General features: G+C 36.3%; 2 protein-coding genes and 1 long non-coding RNA gene across 7 annotated transcripts in view; 2 read left to right on the top strand and 1 right to left on the bottom strand.

The window, feature by feature from the left end:
• Positions 1 to 11,532, top strand: part of pals2a (protein associated with LIN7 2, MAGUK p55 family member a) — a 31,813-nt gene extending 20,281 nt beyond the window's left edge. For all 4 annotated transcript variants that reach the window (XM_051718172.1, XM_051718173.1, XM_051718171.1 and 1 more), the window contains 7 exons: positions 3,380 to 3,511; positions 3,617 to 3,713; positions 5,367 to 5,438; positions 8,078 to 8,239; positions 8,333 to 8,535; positions 9,049 to 9,177; positions 9,830 to 11,532. In XM_051718172.1, coding sequence (XP_051574132.1) covers positions 3,380 to 3,511; positions 3,617 to 3,713; positions 5,367 to 5,438; positions 8,078 to 8,239; positions 8,333 to 8,535; positions 9,049 to 9,177; positions 9,830 to 10,006 — 972 coding nt within the window. In that variant the 3' untranslated portion in view covers positions 10,007 to 11,532. The remainder of the gene's footprint in view (positions 1 to 3,379; positions 3,512 to 3,616; positions 3,714 to 5,366; positions 5,439 to 8,077; positions 8,240 to 8,332; positions 8,536 to 9,048; positions 9,178 to 9,829) is intronic.
• A 179-nt stretch (positions 11,533 to 11,711) lies between these two features.
• Positions 11,712 to 23,742, bottom strand: LOC127452592 (gasdermin-E-like). 2 transcript variants are annotated; one of them, XM_051718177.1, is made up of 10 exons: positions 23,688 to 23,742; positions 21,684 to 21,916; positions 20,289 to 20,481; positions 19,341 to 19,509; positions 18,646 to 18,772; positions 17,764 to 17,871; positions 14,159 to 14,286; positions 13,622 to 13,826; positions 12,423 to 12,496; positions 11,712 to 12,342 (listed from the first exon to the last, which is right to left on the bottom strand). In XM_051718177.1, the coding sequence occupies exons 1-10, from the start codon at positions 23,693 to 23,695 to the stop codon at positions 12,112 to 12,114; spliced, it is 1,476 nt and encodes a 491-aa protein (XP_051574137.1). In that variant the 5' UTR covers positions 23,696 to 23,742; the 3' UTR covers positions 11,712 to 12,111. The 2 variants fall into 2 exon arrangements, with proteins under 2 accessions (XP_051574137.1, XP_051574138.1); XM_051718178.1 differs by lacking the exon at positions 23,688 to 23,742 and adding an exon at positions 22,395 to 22,535.
• LOC127452595 (uncharacterized) lies at positions 22,719 to 24,081 on the top strand. The gene is made up of 2 exons (XR_007899290.1): positions 22,719 to 22,814; positions 23,730 to 24,081. It is a non-coding gene; the product is annotated as an uncharacterized LOC127452595 (long non-coding RNA).
• Positions 24,082 to 24,159: the final 78 nt, after the last annotated feature.

The following is a 24,159-nucleotide window of genomic DNA, read 5'->3' as shown; positions in this document are numbered from 1 at the left end:
CAGTGCTGTAAATTCAACCTGTTCCCATAGTCCTGATTTTAGTGCTATGAGATGTGGAATACTACAGTCCTCGTATTGCGCTTAACAGGGTTGTGTAGCAGAGCTGTGTAATGATTCAACCCTTCAGGAGGAAGAGGGAAAGACCCGCCCTTAGGGTGACTCAGAATGCCACCGGGCTGAAACCGAGCATGTTATCCCTATTAATAACATGACCTGTGCTAAGTAGGGCAGATGGGAGGAGACTGAGACACACACACTTGCATTCACTTATTTTCTACTTTAAGGTAGGAGATCTGGACCTGGAGAGAAATAGGTTAGATCCTAGAAAGTTCTCTCAAGAATCTGAAACCTCAGATTATTAAAGTTGCACTAAATACGTTTTTGCCAATTAAAAAAGTTTTACATATAAAGACATGAATAGCATTTTTGTTGAAAATGATGTACACTCACATGAGATGAAGACTCAGTATCAGTAACCCAGTAAAAGCTGATTAAAGGAATATTTTGGGTTTAATACATGTTCAACAGCATTTGTGGCATAATGTTGATTACCACAACAACAACAAAAAAATAATAATAATTTTGACTCGTCCCTCCATTTCTTTTAAAAAAGCAAAAATCGAGGTTGCAGGGCCTGGGCAGCTTAGTGGTAAAAGACGCTGGCTACCACCCCTGGAGTTAGCTAGTTCGTTAATTCGAATCCCAGGGCATGCTGAGTGACTCCAGCCAGGCCTCCTAAGCAACCAAATTGGCCTGGTTGCTAGGAAGGGTAGAGTCACATGGGGTAACCTCCTTGTGGTCGCTATAATGTGGTTCGTTCTCTGTGGAGCGCGTGGTGAGTTGAGCGCAGATGCTGCTGTGGATTGCGTGAAGCCTCCACATGCGCTACGTCTCTGTGGCAACACGCTCAACAAGCCATGTGTTAAGCTGCGCGGGTTGATGGTCTCAGACGCGGAGGCAACTGGGATTCATCCTCCGCCACCCAGATTGAGGCGAATCACTACGTGACCTCGAGGACTTAAAAGCGCATTGGGAATTAGGCATTCCAAATTGGGTGAAAAAGGGGAAAAAATTAATATTTTGTTTTCCACAAAAAAATAAATAAATATCGAGGTTACAGTGAGGCACTTACAATGTGAGTGATTGTGGAGCAATTTTTGGAGGGTTTAAACACAGAAATGTGAAGCTTTTTTTTTTAAAGCACTTACATTAATTGTTCTGTAAAAACTCATGTATCATTTGAGCTGTAAAGTTGGCTAAATCGTAATTTTTACAGTCATTTTAGGGCTTCAGGGTTTGTTGACATTACATTATCATGGCAACGAAGTTGTAAAATTGGCTATAACTTTACACAGAAAAGGTTAGTTAGTTTTTATCACACTAAAATTATGTTAACATGCACATTGTTTGTCTTGTGGCTATACTTTTGAAAGTGTGAGTATTTTAATGCTCAGAAATTGACCCCATTCACTTTCATTGTAAGTGCCTCACTGTAACCCTGATTTTTGCTTCATTTTTTTTAAGAAAAGGAGGGACAAGTCCAAAATTAATTTTTGTAGAAATCAATATCATGCCACAAATGCTGCCGATTAAGCTTACCTTGTATTGAACCCGGAATATTCCTGTAATTTTACATGGAGTGGGTAGCCCCCTCATGAGAGCTGCCATGTTGACAGCACATGACAACCTGTGTCATGCAATTGACAGTTACTACTGTCTTAAGGAGTTCAATTTTTTTAATGAGGAAAACATTACTGAGTGCACCTTTAAGAATCAAGAGCCAGAGACTTTTTCATTTGACAAATTACAGGTACAGTATAATCTAGAGTATTTATGATACAAAGAAATGGCAGGTCTGCATATGAACAAAGAAAGTCGCTGGTTTGAATTGGTGTCTGCATGGACATCAGCCCACTTGGCTTAGTGTTTCCATCCTTTGAATCAGTTCCAAAATCAACCGACAATCGTTTTCTGTTTTTCAGATAATTTCTGGGGTATTTGAGTACATTTTGTGTAAAATAAGTGTTTATTTCAACAAGTGTTCATTTTATGCAATTTATGACTCTTTTGCAATTATTAAATAGCATTTTATCAGTCATCATCTGGTCTGTTCTCAAGGTATTAGCATTAGTCATTGAAAAACCTATATCAGCAGAGACTATTTGCAGAGCCGGGTCACTTATATTAAAATGAATGGGAGCAAGTGGAATGCCCAACCAAGGAGCTCTAAGCACCAACGGTCAACGGATGTAGAAAGGAAGTCCTGCCTTACAGGAAAAAAAGCCAATCACCTTTTAGAAACAGACATCACCTGTCAATCAACTCGAGAACGTGCATGTGCTTTAGCTGTACAAGCCTGGAAAATTGAGTTTTTAGCATAATATGAGGTAAAGAAGCACAATTTTTGATTCCAGTATTGTCAGATTTTACTGCTAATTTGAAACATGTTCTTTGATCGTTATCTTCACCAACCGTTTTTGAGATTTTGGTCTTTCCCCATTCAAGTAGATAGGAGCTGCACTGTCATGACTGGAAATAGCCTCATGAGAACGTTCCAAAGTGGACAGTGGACTGACTTGCTAGAAAGACTTTGATATAGGTTAATCACTAGTTTAAATCCTCATCTTAATAGGTTTAGGTCCCCAAACAGTGCTGCTGCACATTATCCCTGTTACCATTTTTCCTCTTTTTGAGAGCATACCTGCAAGCAGGAATATGTCCTTAACCCACTTTCCTTGAATAAATAATATGTGAAAAGAAAAAACACTTTGCACTGAGCTAAAATTGGGGGCAAGGGTTTACAGGGTTCCATGCCTCATGCCAAACCTAAAATGTTCTCTTTTTTTAGTTGTGAACTTTACTCAGTGGTTTGGTATGTACAGAGCACGACCGCTGTATGTTTACAGTTGGGTCCTCTTCACTGATAAAGTCCACCGGGATCCATAAATATTTCATGTGAAAACATACCGTTGTCCTCCACTGAGAAGTACAGTGTAGCCATCAAGGTGTTGGGTTGCTGCTACTCTGATTTTTATAATAAGAATATTTTAAATAATTAGGAAAAGTGTAGGTTACAATGCGGTTTACCTACAATACTAAAGGCGAAAGGTAGCAGTTCATTCTTGAAAGAGGAATTAGCCCCCAGTGTTGCTCAAAAAACAAAGACACTTAGAGAAGTACAAACAGCTGCCAGTCATTGTTTATTTAAACTGTGGCACATGCTTTATTTTAGTCACCCTTAAAGATAGTGTCTAATTTATAGAGAATTCCTTTTGCCAGTGAGCTATGACATTATTTGACTTTTTTTTTTGAGCTATCATTATCAGCTTGAATGATTCACTTGTCAATAAAAAGGAATAACTCACTCTTTGACCTTCAGGTGTATCTGAAGCCACATTTCAACTACAATCCTGACACAGATAGCCTGATCCCATGTAAGGAGGCGGGCCTGGCTTTCTCTAAAGGAGACATTCTTCACATAGTGAACAAGGAGGACCCCAACTGGTGGCAAGTAAGCAGCAAAAGAACCAGGATCATTTTCCAGATCTTGGTTTTGGTCTTTCTTTTAAGTGTTTGACTTATTTATGACACATTGAAGTCAAATTTTGTCTTTTAGGCATGTAAAATAAATGGGGGACGCACTGGCCTGATTCCCAGTCAGTTTCTTGAGGAGAAGAGGAAGGCGTTTGTAAGGAGAGACTTGGATGGGTCAGGTACAGTGTGTCAATATATAGTTTCTGTTAATAGTTTGTCACCTTTGCAAAATTTTTTCTTTTTTTTTCTTTTTCCTTTTTTTTTGTTTTTTTTTACAGGAGACGGTCACTTTTGTACTACAAAATTGTTTTATATTTTCTTTGAATTTTAGAGGATGCTGGTAATAATTTTCCCCAGTTTTCAGAAGATGTCTAGTTATGAATTACTGTAAATCTCACTGTACATGAGAAGTTACTGTCAGGGTTTTATATTTACAGTAGCATACATTTTAATGCAGGACTTTGGGTGATACACAATACAGTACACCTAATATTCAGACACGCACATTGTGTCATATTTATGGTAAAAAAAAAAATTTTAATTTCTAATTACTGATAAGCCTGCCTTCAAGTGGATCTGGGAAGCTCGTACCTCAGAGTCGGGCATTCATTACTACAACTACAGAGCGGCCTGGAATACTAGATTCTGATTGGTCAATGGCGCCATCTAGCAGTCTGTTATTGCTCTGTAACAACCGCAGCTCCACGTATCAGACCACTCAACTGGGGTCTGTGAGCCATCTCTCCTGCTTCACGTAGTAAGCTAATAAAATAATTTCAACTCAAATCAATGTTTCATGTGCATTTATTTATTTATTTGGCAAGTAGTCTTGTAATAAAATGCATAATGAGCAGTTAGACGTTCATTAATAACAAAATGAACACCAACAGAACTCCGACGCAAACCGGAGGTGGATTTCAGCTGTTCAGCGATTTATTTCTTCTCACATAATTACATAATTTCAATGCAAATCTGTGTTTCATGTCCATTTTTTGTTTGTTTGGCAAGTAGTCTTGTAATAGGCTGAATAATGAGTCAGACGGTCATTTTCACATCAACAGAACTGATTTCAGCTGTTCAGCGATTTTCTTTCTTCTCAAATTCCATAATTTCAAAGCAAATCAATATTTTATGTACATATATTTATTTATTTGGTTAGTAGCCATGTAATAAGCGGGATAATGTACAGTCAGACGATTGTTATCACAGAATAAACCCCTTCAGGGTGATACTAGACCCCTCCGCTACGTGTCTGGGTCCTGATCACCCTGTCAGGGTTTATTGTGCGATAACAACCTGCTGACTGTACATTATCACTTACATGTCACACATTCAAGTGGGAAATAAAATATGGAAGAAGCTAAACTTAAACAAATACACAATGAATGACGGCAAAAGCTCCTTTTCTATTGTACCAGTGAATAAACCTCCTTCACTTATACTGTACATGACATCTGATTTATTAATGCATGGGATCTAACATATTATTAATTAATTTGCCTAAACAGCGAATGGTGAGTCATTAGTTTGCTCATATGTATATAACAAATTAAAACGATTGAAATAAAGTGCAGAAGTTGCAATAATTTTACAAAATTATTGGTTTACATCATCTTTCCTGTCGACATGCCCCTTCCAACATCCCAACTCGGAAACTTGTGTATCATCTAGAATTCTTACTTTCCCACTCGTTAATATGACTTCGCTTGGTCATTCATGTGCTCGGAACTCATTAATTATGATTTTTCCGACTCCACTTGAAGGGCACATTATTGCTTTATACATTCATTTATGCACCAAAGCTAACATTCCTGCTGTGGATTGTGTTCCAGGAATTCTCTGTGGGACATTAACTGGAAAAAAGAAGAAAAAGAAAATGATGTACCTAACAGCAAAGAATGCAGGTAAGATTTACTGGGGCTTTTCAGTTTAGTATTATGAACAAAATCTTTTTTATGTAAATAAATATTTAAAATTAGAAACATTAAATAAAATTAAAAGAAAAATCAATTTAAAATAATTTTCAAGTTTAATATGTATTTTTATGTAATTATATAACTATATTAATATATACAAACACAATTATAAAAACATAAGTAATATAGAATAAACATAAATTATATAAAATTATTAATATTTAGTTATTTGTTAACACTTTATACATACACAGTTATATATATATTTATTCCTTTACGTGTTATATGGCTTTAGTATTTTGTATATATATATATATATATATAAAATATATTATTCCTTCTTTACGTTTTATGTGGCTGAAGTATTATGAGCAAAATCTTTATGTAAATAAATTTGAATGCTTTCTATAAATATATTACAGAATATAAATATTATGTAGAAGAAATTGTTTAAAGGGATAGTTCCCCCCAAAATTAAAATTCAATCATTATTTACTCACACCTGTGTTTTTACAACCCCATATGACATTTATATCATGATATTTTTTTTCTAAACATAAAAGGAGAAATTGTGAAAAAAAAATGTGCTCAGTGATGTCATACAATTGCAGTATATGGTGACCACCTCTTCAAGCTTCAAAAGGACACAAAAGTATAATTCAGAAGTGTAATAAATTATTACATGAGACTCACAATTGTACTGAAGGCATGCAGTAAGGTTTGGGGAGAAACTATTATTTAGAGGAAATCTTTACCGACCATTGCTTTCCTGTGCGTGCTAATGAGAGTGCATGAGAGCAACAGAATACACAACCCCTTCTCGCGAGATGGGGCGTTCAAGAGAAAACTCGTTTTGTTTATCTAAAACAGGTCCACAACAGCTATAGTAACAACAGAACACAACACAGCTGCACACAAAATGGAGAACAGAACTTCTAAAACATGTCTGAAGAGTCTGAAGTCGAAGAGGAGATGCATTTCTATGTCCAGCCTTATTTATTTGAAACGGAGTACTCGGAAAACAAACTGAGAGGGATTGAAGAGGCTGAAGGCAGCCACAGTCATACTGTGTCTTAACCTGACACCAAACGACATGTGATAAAAGCTATCGTTTCTGTGTTAATCAGTGTTTTTGTCCTTACCAGCCGTGGCGAGCGACAGGATGTTCTGTCTGTCACTTATTTTCTACCCCGTCAGCTGTCACCGGTCCAGAATCTTTCTCATAACAGTATTTTGAAGCCAGCATCTCACTAGCCATTTAAAAACTACTTGATTTTGGCTGAGAATGTTACACCTACTGAATGTTTTCGCTGAAGTCTCAGTCTCTTCAGGCAGAGATCTGTCACACACACCGATTCAAAATGGAGAAGAGGTGACACAAACCAGCGATTCAAACAAATAATCCTGGACAGAGAAATGCATCTCCTCTTTGACTACAAACACTTCAGACATGTTTTGTAAGTTCTATTCTCTGGTTTGTGTGCAGTTGTGTTGTGTTCTGTTGTTACGATCACTATGGCAGACCTGTTTTTAGATAAACCAAACAAGTTTTCGCTTTATCGCCCCATCTCAAGAGCGTGGGTTGTGTATTCTGTTCCTCTTGTGCACTCTCATTGACATGCACAGGAAAGCAATGGTCTGTGAAGATTTTCATTAAAATAATACATTAGGTTTTGGTTTGTTTCTCATCAAACCTTATATGCTTTCAGAACAAGGTATGAGTCACATACAATAATTTGTTAGACATCTGAATTACAATATTTTTTTCACAGTTTCTCAATTTGTGTTAAGAAAAAGAAAGTAAGTCTTATGGGGTTATGACAACACAGGGGTGAGTAAACAATGGCTGAATTTTTATTTTTGGGTGAACTAACCCTTTAAGTATTATATTTAGATTTGACTGAATTATTAAGTTATTAATTATATTAATAAATTTTTGTATATATATAGTGGAGTTTTGGCTTTAGTATTATAAACAAAAATGTAATTTTAAATGTAAATTAAAATTACATTAAATATTTTAAAATAATTAAATGAATATAAACATTAAAATAATATTTAAACATTGGATTCAGATTAATAATCAGTTATTATATATATATATTTTTTTCTCCCCTTTTTCTCCCTAATCTGGAATGCCCAATTCCCAATGCACTCTTAAGTCCTCGTGGTGGCGTAGTGACTCGCCTCAATCCGGGTGGTGGAGGACGAATCTCAGTTGCCTCCGCGTCTGAGACTGTCAATCCACGCATCTTGTCACGTGGCTTGTTGAGCGCGTTACTGCGGAGACATAGCGCGCATGGAGGCTTCACGCTATTCTCCACGGCATTCACGCACAACTCACCACGTGCCCCACTGAGAGCGAACCACATTATAGCGACCACGAGGAGGTTACCCCATGTGACTCTACCCTCCCTAATTTGGTTGCTTAGGAGACCTGGCTGGAGTCACTCAGCACGCCCTGTATTCGAACTCGCGACTCCAGGGGTGGTAGTCAGCATCAATACTCGCTGAGCTACCCAGGCCCCGAACTGTTTTTTATTTAATTATTAATCCGTTCATAACTAAAAATATGTTAATGTGAGTATTATTTCCAAACATACTAAACTTTTCTCTTCCTTTGGTAGAATTTGATCGGCATGAGTTACAGATCTACGAGGAAGTAGCAAAGATGCCTCCGTTCCAGAGAAAAACTCTGGTGCTGATTGGTGCTCAAGGTGTGGGACGCCGAAGCCTCAAGAATCGTCTGATAGTGTTAAACCCATTACGCTATGGAACTACTGTACCCTGTGAGGTTAAAACATGTCTATAAATAACACTTTACAGCTTAAAGTTAGCTGCCACATTTGTCATTTTACCATAATTTAATCTCTGTGTCTAAGTCACTTCTCGCCATCCACGTGACGATGAAAAGGATGGCCAGTCGTACTGCTTTGTGTCTAGGGAAGAGATGGAGGCAGATATTAAGGCGAGTCGCTATCTTGAGCATGGAGAGTACGATGGCAATCTGTATGGAACCAAAATCGATTCAATCCATGAAGTCGTTCGCACAGGCCGCACCTGCATACTGGACGTCAACCCACAGGTGAGTATTTCTGTTAATGACATTTTCAAGTGAGGTTCAGTACAGTGAGATCTAAAAGTCTGAGACAACTAGTGAAAGTCCTTCAGTTTTGCATTATATGACTTTTCTTAAGATTATTCGTTACAAATTGTGTTATCAGCATGACAGTTTGAGTGGAAAGTTGAACTGGAAATTGTACTTGAATTTTATAATTTCATAGTATTTTCCTAAATTCAAAAAGTTTGTATATTTCCAGGTGTAAATTAGATCTTAAATCCCAGATTTTCAGTGTGGTCTGACTTTTAGACCTTACTGTGTCTAAAGTGACTGTAATAGTCTATTCAAATAAAATATATAACAAATGAAAACAATTAATTAATGGTAACTTGTGTATTAATAACAAATGTTATAAATGTGATATAATATGTACTGTAGATAGTGAAACATATGGTCAATAATTCCACAGCTCTTCACAGTGGTTGTGGATGGCTGTTGATGATGAAAAATTTAACAGTTATTTTATTAACATGTTAGGCACTGAAGATGATGAAGACTTCAGAGTTTATGCCATTTGTGGTCTTCATCGCTGCTCCAGAGCTGGATACACTACGGGCCATGCACAAAGCTGTGGTGGATGCTGGGATCACAACCAAAGTTCTGACGGTCAGTCTCATTTCTGTCTTCACACAGTTCAATCACTCCACTCAATAAAGCTGTTCAGACATGACGTCAGTTTGTAGGCTAACCCGGAAGGCTAAGTCTCTATGCATTCCCTCAGGAGTTTTGAGGAAAGAAAATGGGTTTTTTGCCATTTTCGATGTAAGAGGAAAATAATGTCTGTGGTAAACTAACATGTTATACAGTATGTTAAATAAACATATATGACGATATATTCATATATTCTTTTAATATCTTAATTGAATTCTATAAAAATGTTCATATTTGAAAATAGCAGCAAAAACTCTGCTGTTCAGTCTTTGTGTGCAGAACAAGGATGTGAGTTTATGTACCTGATGAATAACTTGTAATTCATTGGAATACCATTATAGTGCTTATCTGGCAACTTCTGATGAACGTGCAGTTTTGAACCAAACAGTGGTTTCAAATTTACTTTTGTGGTGTGTCTGGGTGTAATTCATGTTGTTAATAATAAAATTAAAAAGTAATGTTAACCACATACCTTATTTTACTCTTAAATAAATAATGAGGGAACCCATGGTTTGAAAATGAAAATTCTCTTGTTATAATAACTACAAACTGAACAGCTCTCTTTCTCCCTCTCATACTTCTGTTCTCATCTCTTTCTGTCTCTTAGGAAATGGACCTAAAGAAAACAGTGGACGAAAGTGCCAGGATCAAACGGGCTTACAATCACTACTTTGATTTGACTATAGTTAATGACAATCTGGACAAAGCCTTTGAGAAACTGCAGGCAGCTGTGGAGCAGTTGAACACAGAACCTCAGTGGGTCCCTGTCAACTGGGTTTACTGAGCCACAATGCGGTCCAGACAACACATCACCACCACCACCATCTGGATCATCACTGTCAGAATCATTGGCATTACAATCACATCAGCATCATTTCCATCATCATCAGAGATTGACCGATATTATTTTTTAATGACCAATTCCGATTATTTTTATTCTTTTTAAGTGTCTGATAACTGATATAATTGAAAATCAGTTCAGCATATTTATTTCTGATTTTTAACACATTATTTTTTTTTTTAAATAATTAGACTACAACAATAAAAACATAGTATACATTATGAGTATTTTAATAATAGCAAGTGTTATAAAAGTATGTGACATTATATTTATGTGAAGTTGTTTTGCAATCTAAATGGTACATTTTTTTATTTTCATCTTTGTTGTGGGCTGTCTAACTGATAAGCTAAAAATTCTTTGTGATTCTCACTTGCTAATGAATGGTTAATACTTTAAGTGTTGAGTAATTTATATAAATACATTAAATAATTTACCTCTGAACACCATTATTTCCTGTTGAGTGCATAGTGGTGTAATAGTATGGATGGATGGCATTCTCTAGAGACCCACCAAATGGTGCCATTTATCGGTAGACCTGATAGTAAAGAACCAATAACCGAATGGGAAGAAAAGTGTGAATATTGGTAAAAACTGTCAGTCAAATCAATTATCAGTCTATCCCCAATCATCTTCACCATCATGACTGCTGGCATCATTGTCATCTCCATCACCATCATGATCATCATAATCGTCATTGGCGGCAGCACTGCTTGGTCCGTGGCACGAGGCACAAGTTCACAGTGAACGTCTTGTGCGGCTGACACATGCTGGTGCAGGCCAACCCAGTTACTATGCAAATGTACACTAGACATCCAGCCATGGACAGACCTAAAGGAAGTGTACTTATTTATTAACTTTTTTTTTCTTCTACAGACTAAGCATTCTTTTAAGAATGTTACTTGGAAGGAAACTGTTGAAAGAATCAAATAGGAATTTTTGGAATGAATTGCCATTAGAACTAATTTTCCATACAAGCATAAGCTGGATTACAGGATTCAAAGCAGGGGGCTGTTTTGTTGCTTTAATTTTTGTGTAACAAAAGAAGTGGTTTACAGTGCAGGTTTCATCTCGTTTATATTTCTGAATCCTTTAGAAACATGCTCTCATTTAGTTCAGTCACTACAGTATGTCAGTCAATTTGAGCAGCTTTATATTTAAGCCAGCTTCTGACTTGCATACATGAATTATTCATTAGTGTCATCCTCTTAGCTTCTTGGAATTTCATTTTAGTAAGCTAATTTTAACTTCATATCACTTTTAATGCCTTTAACACTGCCATAAAAAAGTATCCTTGAGTAATGACTATATCAGCCGTCATGATCACAAGCATCCTGGCCTCTCATAATTACTTCTAGGCTGTATGCAGTGATTTACCAGAACCCGGTGATCGGAAAATACTGTATGTCTATATCCCAGTGTCATTTCCAAACCTGTATACGATTTTTATCCAGCGTGCATATTCACTTGAAAATTCTATATTTTGCAATACAGAGGGCTGTATTTTCTGAAATTAAACAGCAGTCTAATAAATAAATCTTAATTTTGGATTAAGTTTATAAGTATTAAAAATTGTAGTTACGTAGCATGTGCATTACTGTGGTCATATAGTATATTTATTGAATAAATTAGGGATAATGATTAAAGTGGTAGGACAATTATTTGTTTTTGTGGAGAACTGACATTCAAGTTCAGAGATTCAAAAAATACAAAACAGGCCAAAATATGATGTAAACACAAATAGTGATTTCCTGTATTTCACAGTAATGGATAATCAAGTGCTTAAAATGAATATCACTTTAAAATATCACCAGTACTTAAACATCAGTAGTCAGTTATTTCTATGAAATACATATAAAACAAATACAAATCAGAAATATTCATAGACAAACAGTAGATAAAGAGGAAAATAAATACTAAGACAATGTGATTTCTCCCAAAACAAATCTGACTGTCCATCTGCAGGGACTTCTGAGGCCCTCTGATCCCCATAACACCATGGGTTAGCTTACATTGGACAATATTTCTTTTCCTCCTCTGTTCTACTCTAATCAGACAGGGGGCGCTAGAGATGCCAATCCCTTGGCTACAATGCACAGCATGAGAGGAAGGCAATCCTGTGTCTTACTGATTTCTGTCACAAGTGAATCCTTCTCCTTACGCAGGGTCACATTACAGCAACCGAAGAGTTCAATAACTTTCTTGAAAACCTTCTCATCGGCTAACACAGCCATCTCTTTGTCCTTCATAGAGGTGTTCTTGTTGGAAGCCAGATTTTGCACCTGCAGGACAACGTTGAAGTTATTTGTTGTTATTTGACCACATATAAATGAGTACAGTTATTGAGTTTGAGGGAACTTACAAGCTGGATCAGAGCCTGCAGGGTGGAATAACTGCAGCAGGATTCGAGCACAGCCAGGGCAGAGTCAGGCATCTCTATATGGGACACAAAGGGCGTAAATGTTTATGAGAACAAAGGTTCTTTTTTTTTTTTCACTCCCTGACTGCAAGTGTCAAGTGACAAACAATCCTCAGGGGAATGATAATGATTCTAGACTTGTGGCTTTAAATGAAACTACAGAATAATCATTAACCAGATAATATCCTACTCACTCTACTCCTTTGATACAATCGCTACATCCAACTACCACCTCATCATAACGTTCCCGATCATTTTTTGAATTGAGTGCAAGTTTAAGGACTAAGTTTATGAGCAACATAATGCAATTTTTTGATAAATATCAATATTCCTGCAATAAGGATAAATCATGGTGCTGCTCAGTCACTTCTGCTGATCTATGAAAGGACCCAGAAACAGCCATTAACCACATTATTAATATGCACATTTTGCAGTCTAATTCAAACACAATAATATTAAATATTTTTGGGACTTTGATCCAAAAGTTTAAAACCTCTATCTGTCTGGAAGCACTTGGAACTCCATCAGACTGGTTACATTATTGATGTCATACTCAAAACTGAGCGCTGAATCAAGTGTTTCTGCTCACAGTGACATTATTATTGTATGGAATTTCAAATGTAGTTTTATGTTGTTTTTTTATTATGTAATTTCCAATTTTACCAATTTAGTTTTGTTAGCTTTCACTCTATGACTATGTTTTAGTGTAGTTTTTTCCCCCAGTGTTTTCTGATTCAGTTGTTTCTTATTTTTCAAAAATGTAATTTTCCTTTTAGTTGTGCTATTTTAGGGCTGCCAAAGTTAATGCATTAAACTTATATAATTCAAATGTGTAACGCCGTTTAATTACTCGGGGCAGTATAGTATTATTTCTATCTAGAGGTATTTTTAGTGAAGGCAGGTTGTAAAGTTTTAAACTTTACAATATGTGTGAATCAAAAACATTAATTCATGGCAATTTTCATTTAATTTAAGTTACATTTGTAGTTTTGAAAATAGCACAAAGCAATTAAATTTGTAAATAGATCAGAAATTAGAAATAAATCATGTGAGAAAAAAATACCAATTAAAATTTGTGGGGGTTTTCCGCATAACACTGGTGGTCCTTGTACCAGTTTGAGAACCACTTTAACTGAACTCACCCTCTAAAGAGCTGATGAGCAGGTATGTGGCCTTGAGAACGGTGGGTTTTTGCTGCTGTCCAGAGAAGTTTGGCTGTTTGGTAGGATCGGTTCCAGTAGCAACCTTCTGTACAAGCTTCAGTGTGGTCAGCAGAGCAGGCCTCAGAGCTGGCATCTCATCAAACATAGTCAGATCAGGCTGCCTTCCACCACACAGGTCCTCTAACTGAGACAGGGACAAACAGGTCCAGAGATGTCCAACATACATGTCCAACGCACAAGTCTCTTGAATGTCAATGTACCGCAGCATTAACATTTGTCTTCACTGAAATTACTGGACAAGTCAAACCTGTTAATTAGAAGGGTGTGCTCACATTCTTCTGCCCATGTAACGTAGCTAAAAATCTCAAAGATGACCATGAAGATCATGGACCATGCTACTACATTCGATTATTTAGAAATTCTTAACCAAAAGTATAATGCTGATACATGTTAACTCAGGTATAGAAGTTCTTTAGGCACTGGGTAAATGATCCAAGTGTCTCTGTGCAGACTCACTGCGTTCTCTAGCAGGCTGATGGCTGCTCCGTTCTGCAGGAGTAGAGAGATCTGCTGGAAGAGAGCGGACTGGGTGCTGGCCGGGAGTTCAGACAGTACCTTAAACTGGCCCTGTAGTCCATCAAGCTCTGAAGAGAAAGAAAAAGTTGAACAATTGATCATTGGAAGCCCATATTAATCAGCCAATATTTTCAGTTCGAGGTAACATCCTTGCTTAAATGAAAATCTGACAAGTTTACATACTCCAACTACATTGAGCAAACCAAAAACACTACTAAGGGGACGTTCATACAGGATATGTTCATGCTGTTCTGCACTGTTTTTAAAATAATGTTTTCCATGTAAACATGCACTAGATGGACAGTTTTGACCATTTCAATGTACCTTGCTGTTTCTTCTTCACGCCATGAGCACTGCAATCTTAAGACGTTGGGTCAAGTACTAAAATGTTTTAAACTTTAAAGTTTTTTTTTAACTTTTTAAAAGAAGCTTTGATAAAGCTTTCAATGAAGCCTATATATATAATGCATTGTAAAAGCATTATAATGCATTTGTGATGTCTAATAACACTCCTTATGATTGTTATCTTCTCATAAATAATTGTAACAACAATTATAATACATTATTACACAGCACTATGGAAAACTCAATTCTGATTGGTCAATGGCGCCATCTAGCGGTCTGATATCTCTGATTAACAACTGTACATCCACATATCAGACTGATCATCCGGTTATTGCGAGTCATCTTTCCTGCTTTTCGGATCACTGTGCAATCTCTACAAGCTAGTAAATTAATTTAAACTCAAATCAATGTTTCATGTCCATTTATTTATTTATTTGGCAAGTAATCTTGTAATAAGCTGGATGAGGATCAAAAAGCCATTATTTACTAAATAAACACCAACAGAACTCAGAGGTAAACCAGAGGTGGATTTCAGTTGTTTTCACATAATTACATAATTTCAAAGCAAATCAATACTTAACGTCTGTTTTTTAACAGTTGTGCGCAAAAGTTTGCATGCCCTTGAAGAATTGGTAATATATGAACCATTTTTAAAAAAAAACATTAGTGAGCAGGCAAAACACATTTCTTTTATTTCTTATGGAATTCATATTCAACTGTAGGTTACAACAGAATGGCACAATCATAAAACAAAACATGGCAACAAAGAAAAAAAATGAAATGACCCCTGTTCAAAAGTCTGCATACCCTTAGTTCTTAATACTGTGTATTGCCCCCTCTAGCATCAATGATCGTCTTGCATGACGATAATATTAAGGTCAGGAGACTGTGATGGCCACTCCAGAACTTTCACCTTTTTCTGCTGTAACCACTGGAGGGTCAACTTGGCCTTATGTTTAAGGTCATTGTTGTGCTGGAAAGTCCAAGAGCGTCCCATGCGCAGCTTTCATGCAGAAGAATGCAAATTGTCTGCCAGTATTTTCTAATAACATGCTGCATTCATCTTGCCATCAATTTTCACGAGATTCCCCGTGCCTTTAGAGCTCACACACCCCCAAAACATCAGTGAGCCACCACCATGCTTCACAGTGGGGATGGTATTCTTTTCACTATAGGCCTTGTTGACCCCTCTCCAAACATAGCGCTTATGGTTGTGACCATAAAGCTCTATTTTGGTCTCATCACTCCAAATTACAGTGTGCCACAAGCTGTGAGGTGTGTCAAGGTTTTGTCGGGCATATTGTAACCGGGCTTTTTTGTGGCATTGGCGCAGTAACGGCTTCTTTCTGGCAACTCGACCATGCAGCTCATTTTTGTTCAAGTATCGTCGTATTGTGCTCCTTGAAACAACCACACCGTCTTTTTCCAGAGTAGCCTGTATTTCTCCTGAGGTTACCTGTGGGTTTTTCTTTTTATCCCGAACAATTCTTCTGGCAGTTGTGGCTGAAATCTTTCTTGGTCTACCTGACCTGGGCTTGGTATCAAGAGATCCCCAAATTTTCCACTTCTTAATAAGTGATTGAATGGTACTGACTGGCATTTTCAAGGCTTTGGATATCTTTTTATATCCTTTTACATCTTTATAAAGTTCCATTACCTTGTTACGCAGGTCTTTTGACAGTTCTTTTCTGCTCTCCATGGCTCAGTATCTAGCCTGCTCAGTGCATCCACGTGAGAGCTAACAAACTCATTGATTATTTATACACAGACACTAATTGCAATTTTAAAAGCCACAGGTGTGGGAAATTAACCTTTATTTGCCATTTAAACCTGTGTGTGTCACCTTGTGTGTCTGTAACAAGGCCAAACATTCAAGGGTATGTAAACTTTTGATTGGGGCCATTTTGGTGATTTCTGTTTTCATTATGATTTAAAAAGGAGCCAAACAACTATGTGATAATAAATGGCTTCATATGATCACTATCCTTAAATAAAAGACAGATTTTTGCATGATCAGTCATATTTTCAAAATCAATGCCACAATTTCACAATTTCTTTTGAGCACAACTGTATATCATAAAACAGGTATGCTTTAAGTGACGAAAGCAATGTATTCTTATAAACATGCATAAGATATTTTTCAAATTACACTGGACACGATGTTACTAATCCATAAGTGCTAAATCAAATGGAAGAGCACTAACCTGTTCTTGCTTTATTCTTCACGTGATGTGGGGAGGATGGCAGAGAATGGGCAGATCCGTCATTGGAGTTATCAAGTGGTTATAAGACATAAGTCAAGCTTTTGAAATTCTTATTATATAATTTAATCGTTTTCCCAGTGTGAATATACAGTATATTTTCATTAGGCCTATTGCCTATGTTCTACTTAAATTACACCCTGTTGGGCAAAATGACATGGGACATTTGTCGCAAAATGTATTCTGTGCATTTTTATATCACTTAAATTATATAAGCTTAACTTGTAATGTATTGGATGTTACAAGTGTATGTTATGGCTGTTTATAAGACATTGCTTTTGTAACTAATCAAAGACCACATATAATGCTATATGAATATTATATATTACAGTACAACCTCTGTGTATAAAATTGGATGTTGATTGTATTATAATGCTTTATACTCTTTAAGATACAACTATGAATAGGTTTAGTATTATAATGTTATTTATTAACTATTTATGAGAAATAGTTACATTAAAAGGTGTATTATGCAACATAATGAATGGATTATAATGCATTTGTAATGCATTTACAATGCATTATAAATATGGGCTTCATAGAAAGCATTACCAAAGTTTTTAAACTTTAGTATTTTTTCACACTAAATTTGACAACAAAAAAAAGCGAGAGGACAGTTGTTTCTTTCACACTAAAAGTGAATCCTTAATATCAGCATTAAAAATAAAACCCTGTTCTGAGATTCATAATTGAAATCTGCTGTAGCAAAGTCTCAGCAATAACTGTAAAGAAACCTCACGTAAGTACAGAAAGCACCAGTGTCTGTTCAATAAACACTCAATAGACAGACTACTGCATTCCACGTCCATGTTGTGCGTGAACTGCCCCTCACTTGTAAAGTTCAAAGTCGTTTTCATAAAAGGCAGTTCTACTGCTACAATTATTTGACACTCCTTTACAAACCAATAACAAAAGCATTCCCATTAAGACTGTTATTACCTTTCTGTAGTTTGTTGCTCGTTTTGACAGGTGAAGCACCATCTGGGACAGCAATCATTGGCCCATCAACCTCAAACCCGCCTTTGACATCTGGCAGCAGACACAGCTCTGGAGAAAAAGACAACAGTCTGGTCAAATCACTGACTATTTATTACACAGCTCTCTGTAATACTTGATTCTGACTAGTCAATCACAGCATTCTGTAGTCAGATATTTCTGAATAATGACTAAACTGAAGGTTTGACCATTGTTCCCGACAATCAATCTCCTTTACTGTGCTGACTTAATGTCTGTTGTACCACCTTGCGGTTTATTTCTTACGTAATTGATGCATGTAGAATCAGCAGACAATAAATGAACAACAAAACAATAGTGCTTATATTAAGCAATAAAGTTCAATTGATGGTTAAATCAATAATTCAATCAACATTGAATCAAATCAATAGTTGAATCACTGGTTCAATTAAAACAACAGTTACTGTAAATAGTAAAGTAAGCACAGAATAAAAACAGGTTAGAGTTGATTTTATCCATCAGGAATTGATTGGATTGCGGGAAGTGGGCATAACATACCTGGATAACGCCAAACCGGATAAGAGTTTATTACATTTGCTAATGTTAAAACAGCTATATGGCAACTGGTTAACATTATTAATAGTTAACATAACATTGTAAACCATGCAGCCTAAGTGATGTCAGCTGAAAAGTCAAGTAATTTCAGAGGAAGAGCAGGCAATTACATTTTGATCGATTTTTGTCTTTGGAACAGTATGCACTGATCTCACTGACTCATTCACACCAAGTCCAGGAATATGTATTAAGAAAGTAAATAAGGTGTATTTTGATTTCATGTTGACTTTAAAATGTATAATGCAAAATTACTATAGTGCCCAGTTTGAGCAACCTCCAGCTCAATCACGCCATATGCAATGATGGTTTTCGGGGGAATGTTGAGAGAAACATTAATGTCACTGTCCACAACAGGCTTTCCTTTGTCATTGACTGACACCTATGGAGAAACAAGAGAAGCAGACAGGACAGTTTGTGTTGGACATGTCATACTGGTGCAATGCAGGGAACTCATAGAGGAGATAGCAGCAGGACCTGACATGTCCCCTTGGAATTTCGTTACTGGATAATGATACACCCAAGATTATGTCAATGCAAAAAAAGGTGCATGCTATTTTCTTTGGCTAAATATGGAAGAACAAACTACTTAAAGGGATAGTCCACCCAAAAATGAATATTTTGTCATCATTTACTCACCCACATGTTGTTTTAAACCCATACAGTATGACTTATTTTCTTCCTTGGAACACAAAAGGAGATCAGTCCCCATTTACTTTCATTGCATCATTTTTTTCCCATACAATGAAAGTGATGGTGACTGAGGCTAACCTTCTGCCAAACATCTCCTTTTGTGTCCACAGAAGAAAAAAGTCAAAACAAGGGTGAGTAAATGATGACTGAAGTAGAATTTTTGTATGGACTATCCCTTCAGTAATAATGCTAAAGGTGTAAATGTGATCGCTTTAGTAAGAGTCGATGGCTTACGATGTTTCCATCTCAGGCCACACCTTTATCTTCTTATTGAAGCCGAACATTCCAGTGCAGGTGCCATTCTCCTGAACCTCTTCAGTGACTGTGCAGGAATCAGTGGTGATGATTCGTTCCTTCACTAATGCCAACACCTCCCTGGGCTGCTCGCGTGTCTGCTGAACCAGAGAGTGCTGCAGGTCCAGAACTCTACACAAACCACAAGCAGATCATTCAAGTGTGACGAGTGTCACAACAAAAGGCTTTTTTTGTCCAAACTTTTCTTACCTACATGTGTGAATGTAAAACAGAAAGAGAAAATGTGAAGTGGTTAACTTTACTTGAAGAGTTATTTGTTTCTGATCTGACCCTTAAAATGTGTTGGTGCAATAGAATGTATTCAAGTTGATTTAGATTAATAAAATAATAAATTAATTTAAATAAAACCAGCTACTTTAGATGTTAGAACATCAAGCCCACTTGTACACCTAATTGTTTTTAATTTTTTAAAGTGCAGGTGATACTAATGTCCAAGATTATGCAAAGAAAAATATATAAAGTTTAAAACATAAGTGTGAACTCAAAGCCCTTTGATATATGTTTGAAAATTTCTCATAACATTTTCAACAAAATTTTGATTTGATCACTCTAAAATGACAAGATAATAATAATAATAATAATAATAATAATAATAATAATATAAATATAATATAATAAAAGTCTAAGGTCAAATATTGGCATTCAAGAAGAGGAGATATTTTAGGGAGTATTTCAAGGAAAATGGTTATAAATAAAACAGGAATTTTAAACAAACACCACGCGATGCACTTTCACTTCCCTAATGTTAATGTTCACCTATGCCAGTAGCAGGGGTTAAATTTATTTAATTTTGAACCATATTCCAGAAAATATCCCTTAAAATCACTGTGTGTTGCTCACAGCTGACTGAGTTCTACAAGGTAGTGATGCATTGATGGTCAGTCTGTTACCTAGCTTTGGAGTTCTGTAACAGCTTCTGGACATCCACCTCCTGTTTCTTGAGTTTTCCAAATGATGACTGAAGTTTGGTTAAGCAGCTCCCCTCTACATTAAGGCTCTCGGGCCCAATTTCTGCTTCAAAACTTCCACCTTTGTTATCCACGACTTTGCCACTATAGGTCAAAAAGTCAGTCTCAACCACAACTAGAAACAAAAAGAAAAATGTATCATTGCTATTACACACATATGCAAAAACAAACAAACCAAGAGATTCAAGCTGGTTATTTTGATGACAAGAAGTTGGGTTATTTTGATGAAAAATTGAAAGAACAAGTTTCATAAAAATAGCTTCTTTTATAAACTGGCTTTCAAAAGGGAAGTTTGTCAGATTAAGCTCACGTTTTGGGGACACGCACTTTCATGTTTATCTGTCTAAAAGGAATTGGTGTTGTTTGGTATAGTTTACCCAAAAATGAAAATTCGCTCATGATTTACTCACCCTCCTGGCATCCCAGATGTTTATGACTTTCTTTCTTCTGCAGAACACAAATTAATATTTTTAGAAGAATATTTCAGCTCTGTAGGTCCATATTATACAAGTGAATGGGTGCCAAAATTGTGAAGCTGCAAAATCCACTTAAGGGCAACATAAAAACACTCCAGACGACTCTGGTGGTTAAATCCATGTCTTCAGAAGCGATATGATAGGTGTGGGTGAGAAACAGATCAATATTCAAGTAATTTTTTGTCACAAATTCTCTTCCTGCCCAGTAGGGGGTGATATGCACCAAGAATGTGAATTACCAAAAACAGAAAAGGAGAAAGTGAAAGTGAAGGAAAAAGGACTTAAATATTTATCTTTTTCTCACCCACACCTATCATACCACTTCTGAAGACATAGATTTAACCACCAGAGTCGCCTAGAGTACTTTTATGTTGCCCTTATGTGGATATTGGAGGTTCAACATTTTGGCACCCATTCACTTGCATTGTATGGACCTTCAGAGATTAAATATTCTTCTTAAAAGCTTCATTTGATTTCAGCAGATTAAAGAAAGTCATACACATCTGGGATGGCATGAGTGTGAGTAAATTATGAGAGAATTTTCATTTTTGGGTGAACCAACCCTTTCAGCATATAATTACTACAGACTAACCATAAAATACTAACCATAAAATACTTGGGCATTAAGACATTATTTTGTCGCACTTTGTCCTTTTGAAGACAGGGATTGTTTTTTATTCTTTCAGATTTAACTCACTTCTAGGGATATTCTATTTTTAATAATTTTGTCACCAAAAGTGCGACAAAAAAAGTCAGAAACACACTCACGGTGGGTGTTCATCATAATTTGACTTTTAACCATGGATTTTTCAGCACTAGCAGCATAAGGGTTGCTCTGTACCTGGACTTATAGGATCTCCAAAGAGAACATCACTTAGTTTGAAGTCAGTCGGCAGATACTTGGGCCTCTGCCAGAACCAGAAGCGGTTGCGCCTGATGACCAGGGCCAGAGGAACCAGACTGTCCGAGTCGTTCAGACGGGACACAGGGATCAGAGTACCATCGGGGTCTATCTCAGAGAGCAGGTTCTTTGTGGCTTTGGCAAACATCTCTGATGCTGTCAGGGACGATCCGCTGGAAGAAAAAGTACAAAATTGTCCTTAGTGCGGTTACGTTCAGAGCATTACTTCTGAAGCCACAAACAGCACTAACAAAAAGCTACCAATAAATATCACTTTTACTGACAGACACCAAAGCAATATCATTCTTGTCCATGTACCATCGCAGTCTCATAGTATTCTTTGAAGCACCTTGGAGTAAACGCGATATGAATACTATGGATATGGTAAACTACATTACACTACATGTTGTCATTGCGTTCTTATACTCATACCAATAAACGGACACCAACAGCTATCTTATACATTATTTAAAATGTTACATTGGCGTCCACATTATGCGAAAGGATACAATCAGCGGCGCTCTTATTCTCTATCCTAATCATTTCCACTCTTCACAACAAACTAACACAAAGTGCACTGAATTCATATATAAGTAAACAATACAACTTTACAGACAAGGGAAAACTTGTGAATGAATACCCAGCGCTTACCGTCTTCTGATCACGTCTCAGACAACAAACACAAGTGTGAACTGTGTAACAAACAAAAGAACAGCGGGTGATGACACTGTTTTACATGCTGCTTAGCTCCGCCCACATGCATTTCATTAGCTTGCTTTCACACAACTAATATTTCATTTTCGCTGTACGGACTGTCAATCAAAAAATTTGGCCAGAGCCTTTCTATCATGTATAACAGTGCAACCCCGACGAGACGTTTTTTTTAAATGGATAAAAAAGGAGATGATTCAGTGTGCTGAATAAACTGATTTTGTGAGGAAACAGCTCATCACTTAATGAACTGACTGCCTGTTAGCCAATCTTCAACATGTTTTTGGAGTAAACTATGTGCGTAGTTTACTACGATAAATTGATGTTTTATAAGAGAATACGCGGACAATGTTGCGACAGGTAGGTATCAATTTACGGGTTTCCCCATTCATTTTTATGGTATCCGCAAACGGTGACTTACTGTCGTAACACGATGGACGACAGTTATGCTCTCTCCTGTGGTAAAACGCGGAGTTTGCTATTTAGAATATAAGATATCTAGGTTGTCTTTTGTCTCTTGGAAAAAAGGGTGTACTGTCCTGCGAGATATTGCTTCAAATACGTTTTCAATTAATCATGAGCATAAGATTTTTAAAACGTATTTGACAAAAGATAACTAAATGTAATGCACAATGTACTGTTCTAATGAATAGCTTATTGGCTATGTTATATGATCAGTCAACTGTGTTTGAATTAATTGAAGTGAATGGATTGCAACCTTTCCAGTATTTTTTTCACTGCAACTTTTCATATGCATTCTTCAAGATTTTTAGCTTACATTTTTAACAGACCTTTAATTTACATACTGTACCTTTAATTACATATTGTCATAAAGCAGGTTGGTAATATAACAAGCAGGCTAATTTGTGACTCTGGGGAACAAATGCCATAAAATGTCTCGATTGTTGATTACTGTGGACATATTTATATATGTATATGATTTGTACATTCTTCATATGGATTAATATATTTCAATTAAATATTCAGCAATTGTTAGCTACAGAGAGGAAAGCTTTGAGTATCTGCTGTAGGGATTCACTTCCATGTGATTTGCATTTATGATCAAAATATTATGTTTCAGCTGTCATTACAACACATTACACGATAACAGTTCAAATGAATGCACAGATAAATCGAAAATCATATTCATAGCAAACTCCTAAATATTTATACACTGTGCATCATTTCAAACATTCAGAAACTTGAAACCTTTCAGAAAATTACAATTCTTACCTGCTCATCTGAAATACCTGCCTGTCTGCTTTCCTCACCCAGAAAAACAACTGATTATTTCTCTGAACACCTTTAACATCTCCACTGACTCCACATATGACCCAGATAAGGAGACTGCTCAACACTAGCTACAGCTTTTGTCCGATTATGACAGACTCACAGTCATGCAAGGTATCTAATACTAAATTATTTTCAGCTTTGATAAACAAAATATATAAACAAGGACAGACATGCCAATATAAAATATACATAAGTCATATTTGAGTTAAAGCTTCATTATTATACCAGATTTTGAAAATGTCACTCTGAAAAAGAGTGTACGAAATATGACACAAGTAAAACCATTTCAACCAGGGATTAATTAAAAAAAAAAACAAACAAAAAAAAAAAAAAACAGCAAAATTGTTTTCTAGATAGACATTAAAAAGGTAGAGATGTAAATGTCTCACAAAATGTGTCACTTACAGTAACT

This window comes from Myxocyprinus asiaticus, chromosome 15, assembly GCF_019703515.2.
Source record: "Myxocyprinus asiaticus isolate MX2 ecotype Aquarium Trade chromosome 15, UBuf_Myxa_2, whole genome shotgun sequence".
NCBI classification, from domain to species: domain Eukaryota; kingdom Metazoa; phylum Chordata; class Actinopteri; order Cypriniformes; family Catostomidae; genus Myxocyprinus; species Myxocyprinus asiaticus.
The sequence above is the reverse complement of the archived record's forward strand: the minus strand, read 5'-3'. Positions and strand labels throughout refer to the sequence as shown.

Bases quoted from the DNA above. Each gene is read 5' to 3' on its own strand.
- LOC127452592 (XM_051718177.1), bottom strand. The intron at 18,773-19,340 runs GTGTGGCCTGAG...GTTTCTCCATAG, and splicing joins GCTTCAATAAGAAGATAAAG to GTGTCAGTCAATGACAAAGG. The intron at 17,872-18,645 runs GTAATTTTGCAT...CTTTTTCTCCAG, and splicing joins TGCTCAAACTGGGCACTATA to AGCTGTGTCTGCTGCCAGAT.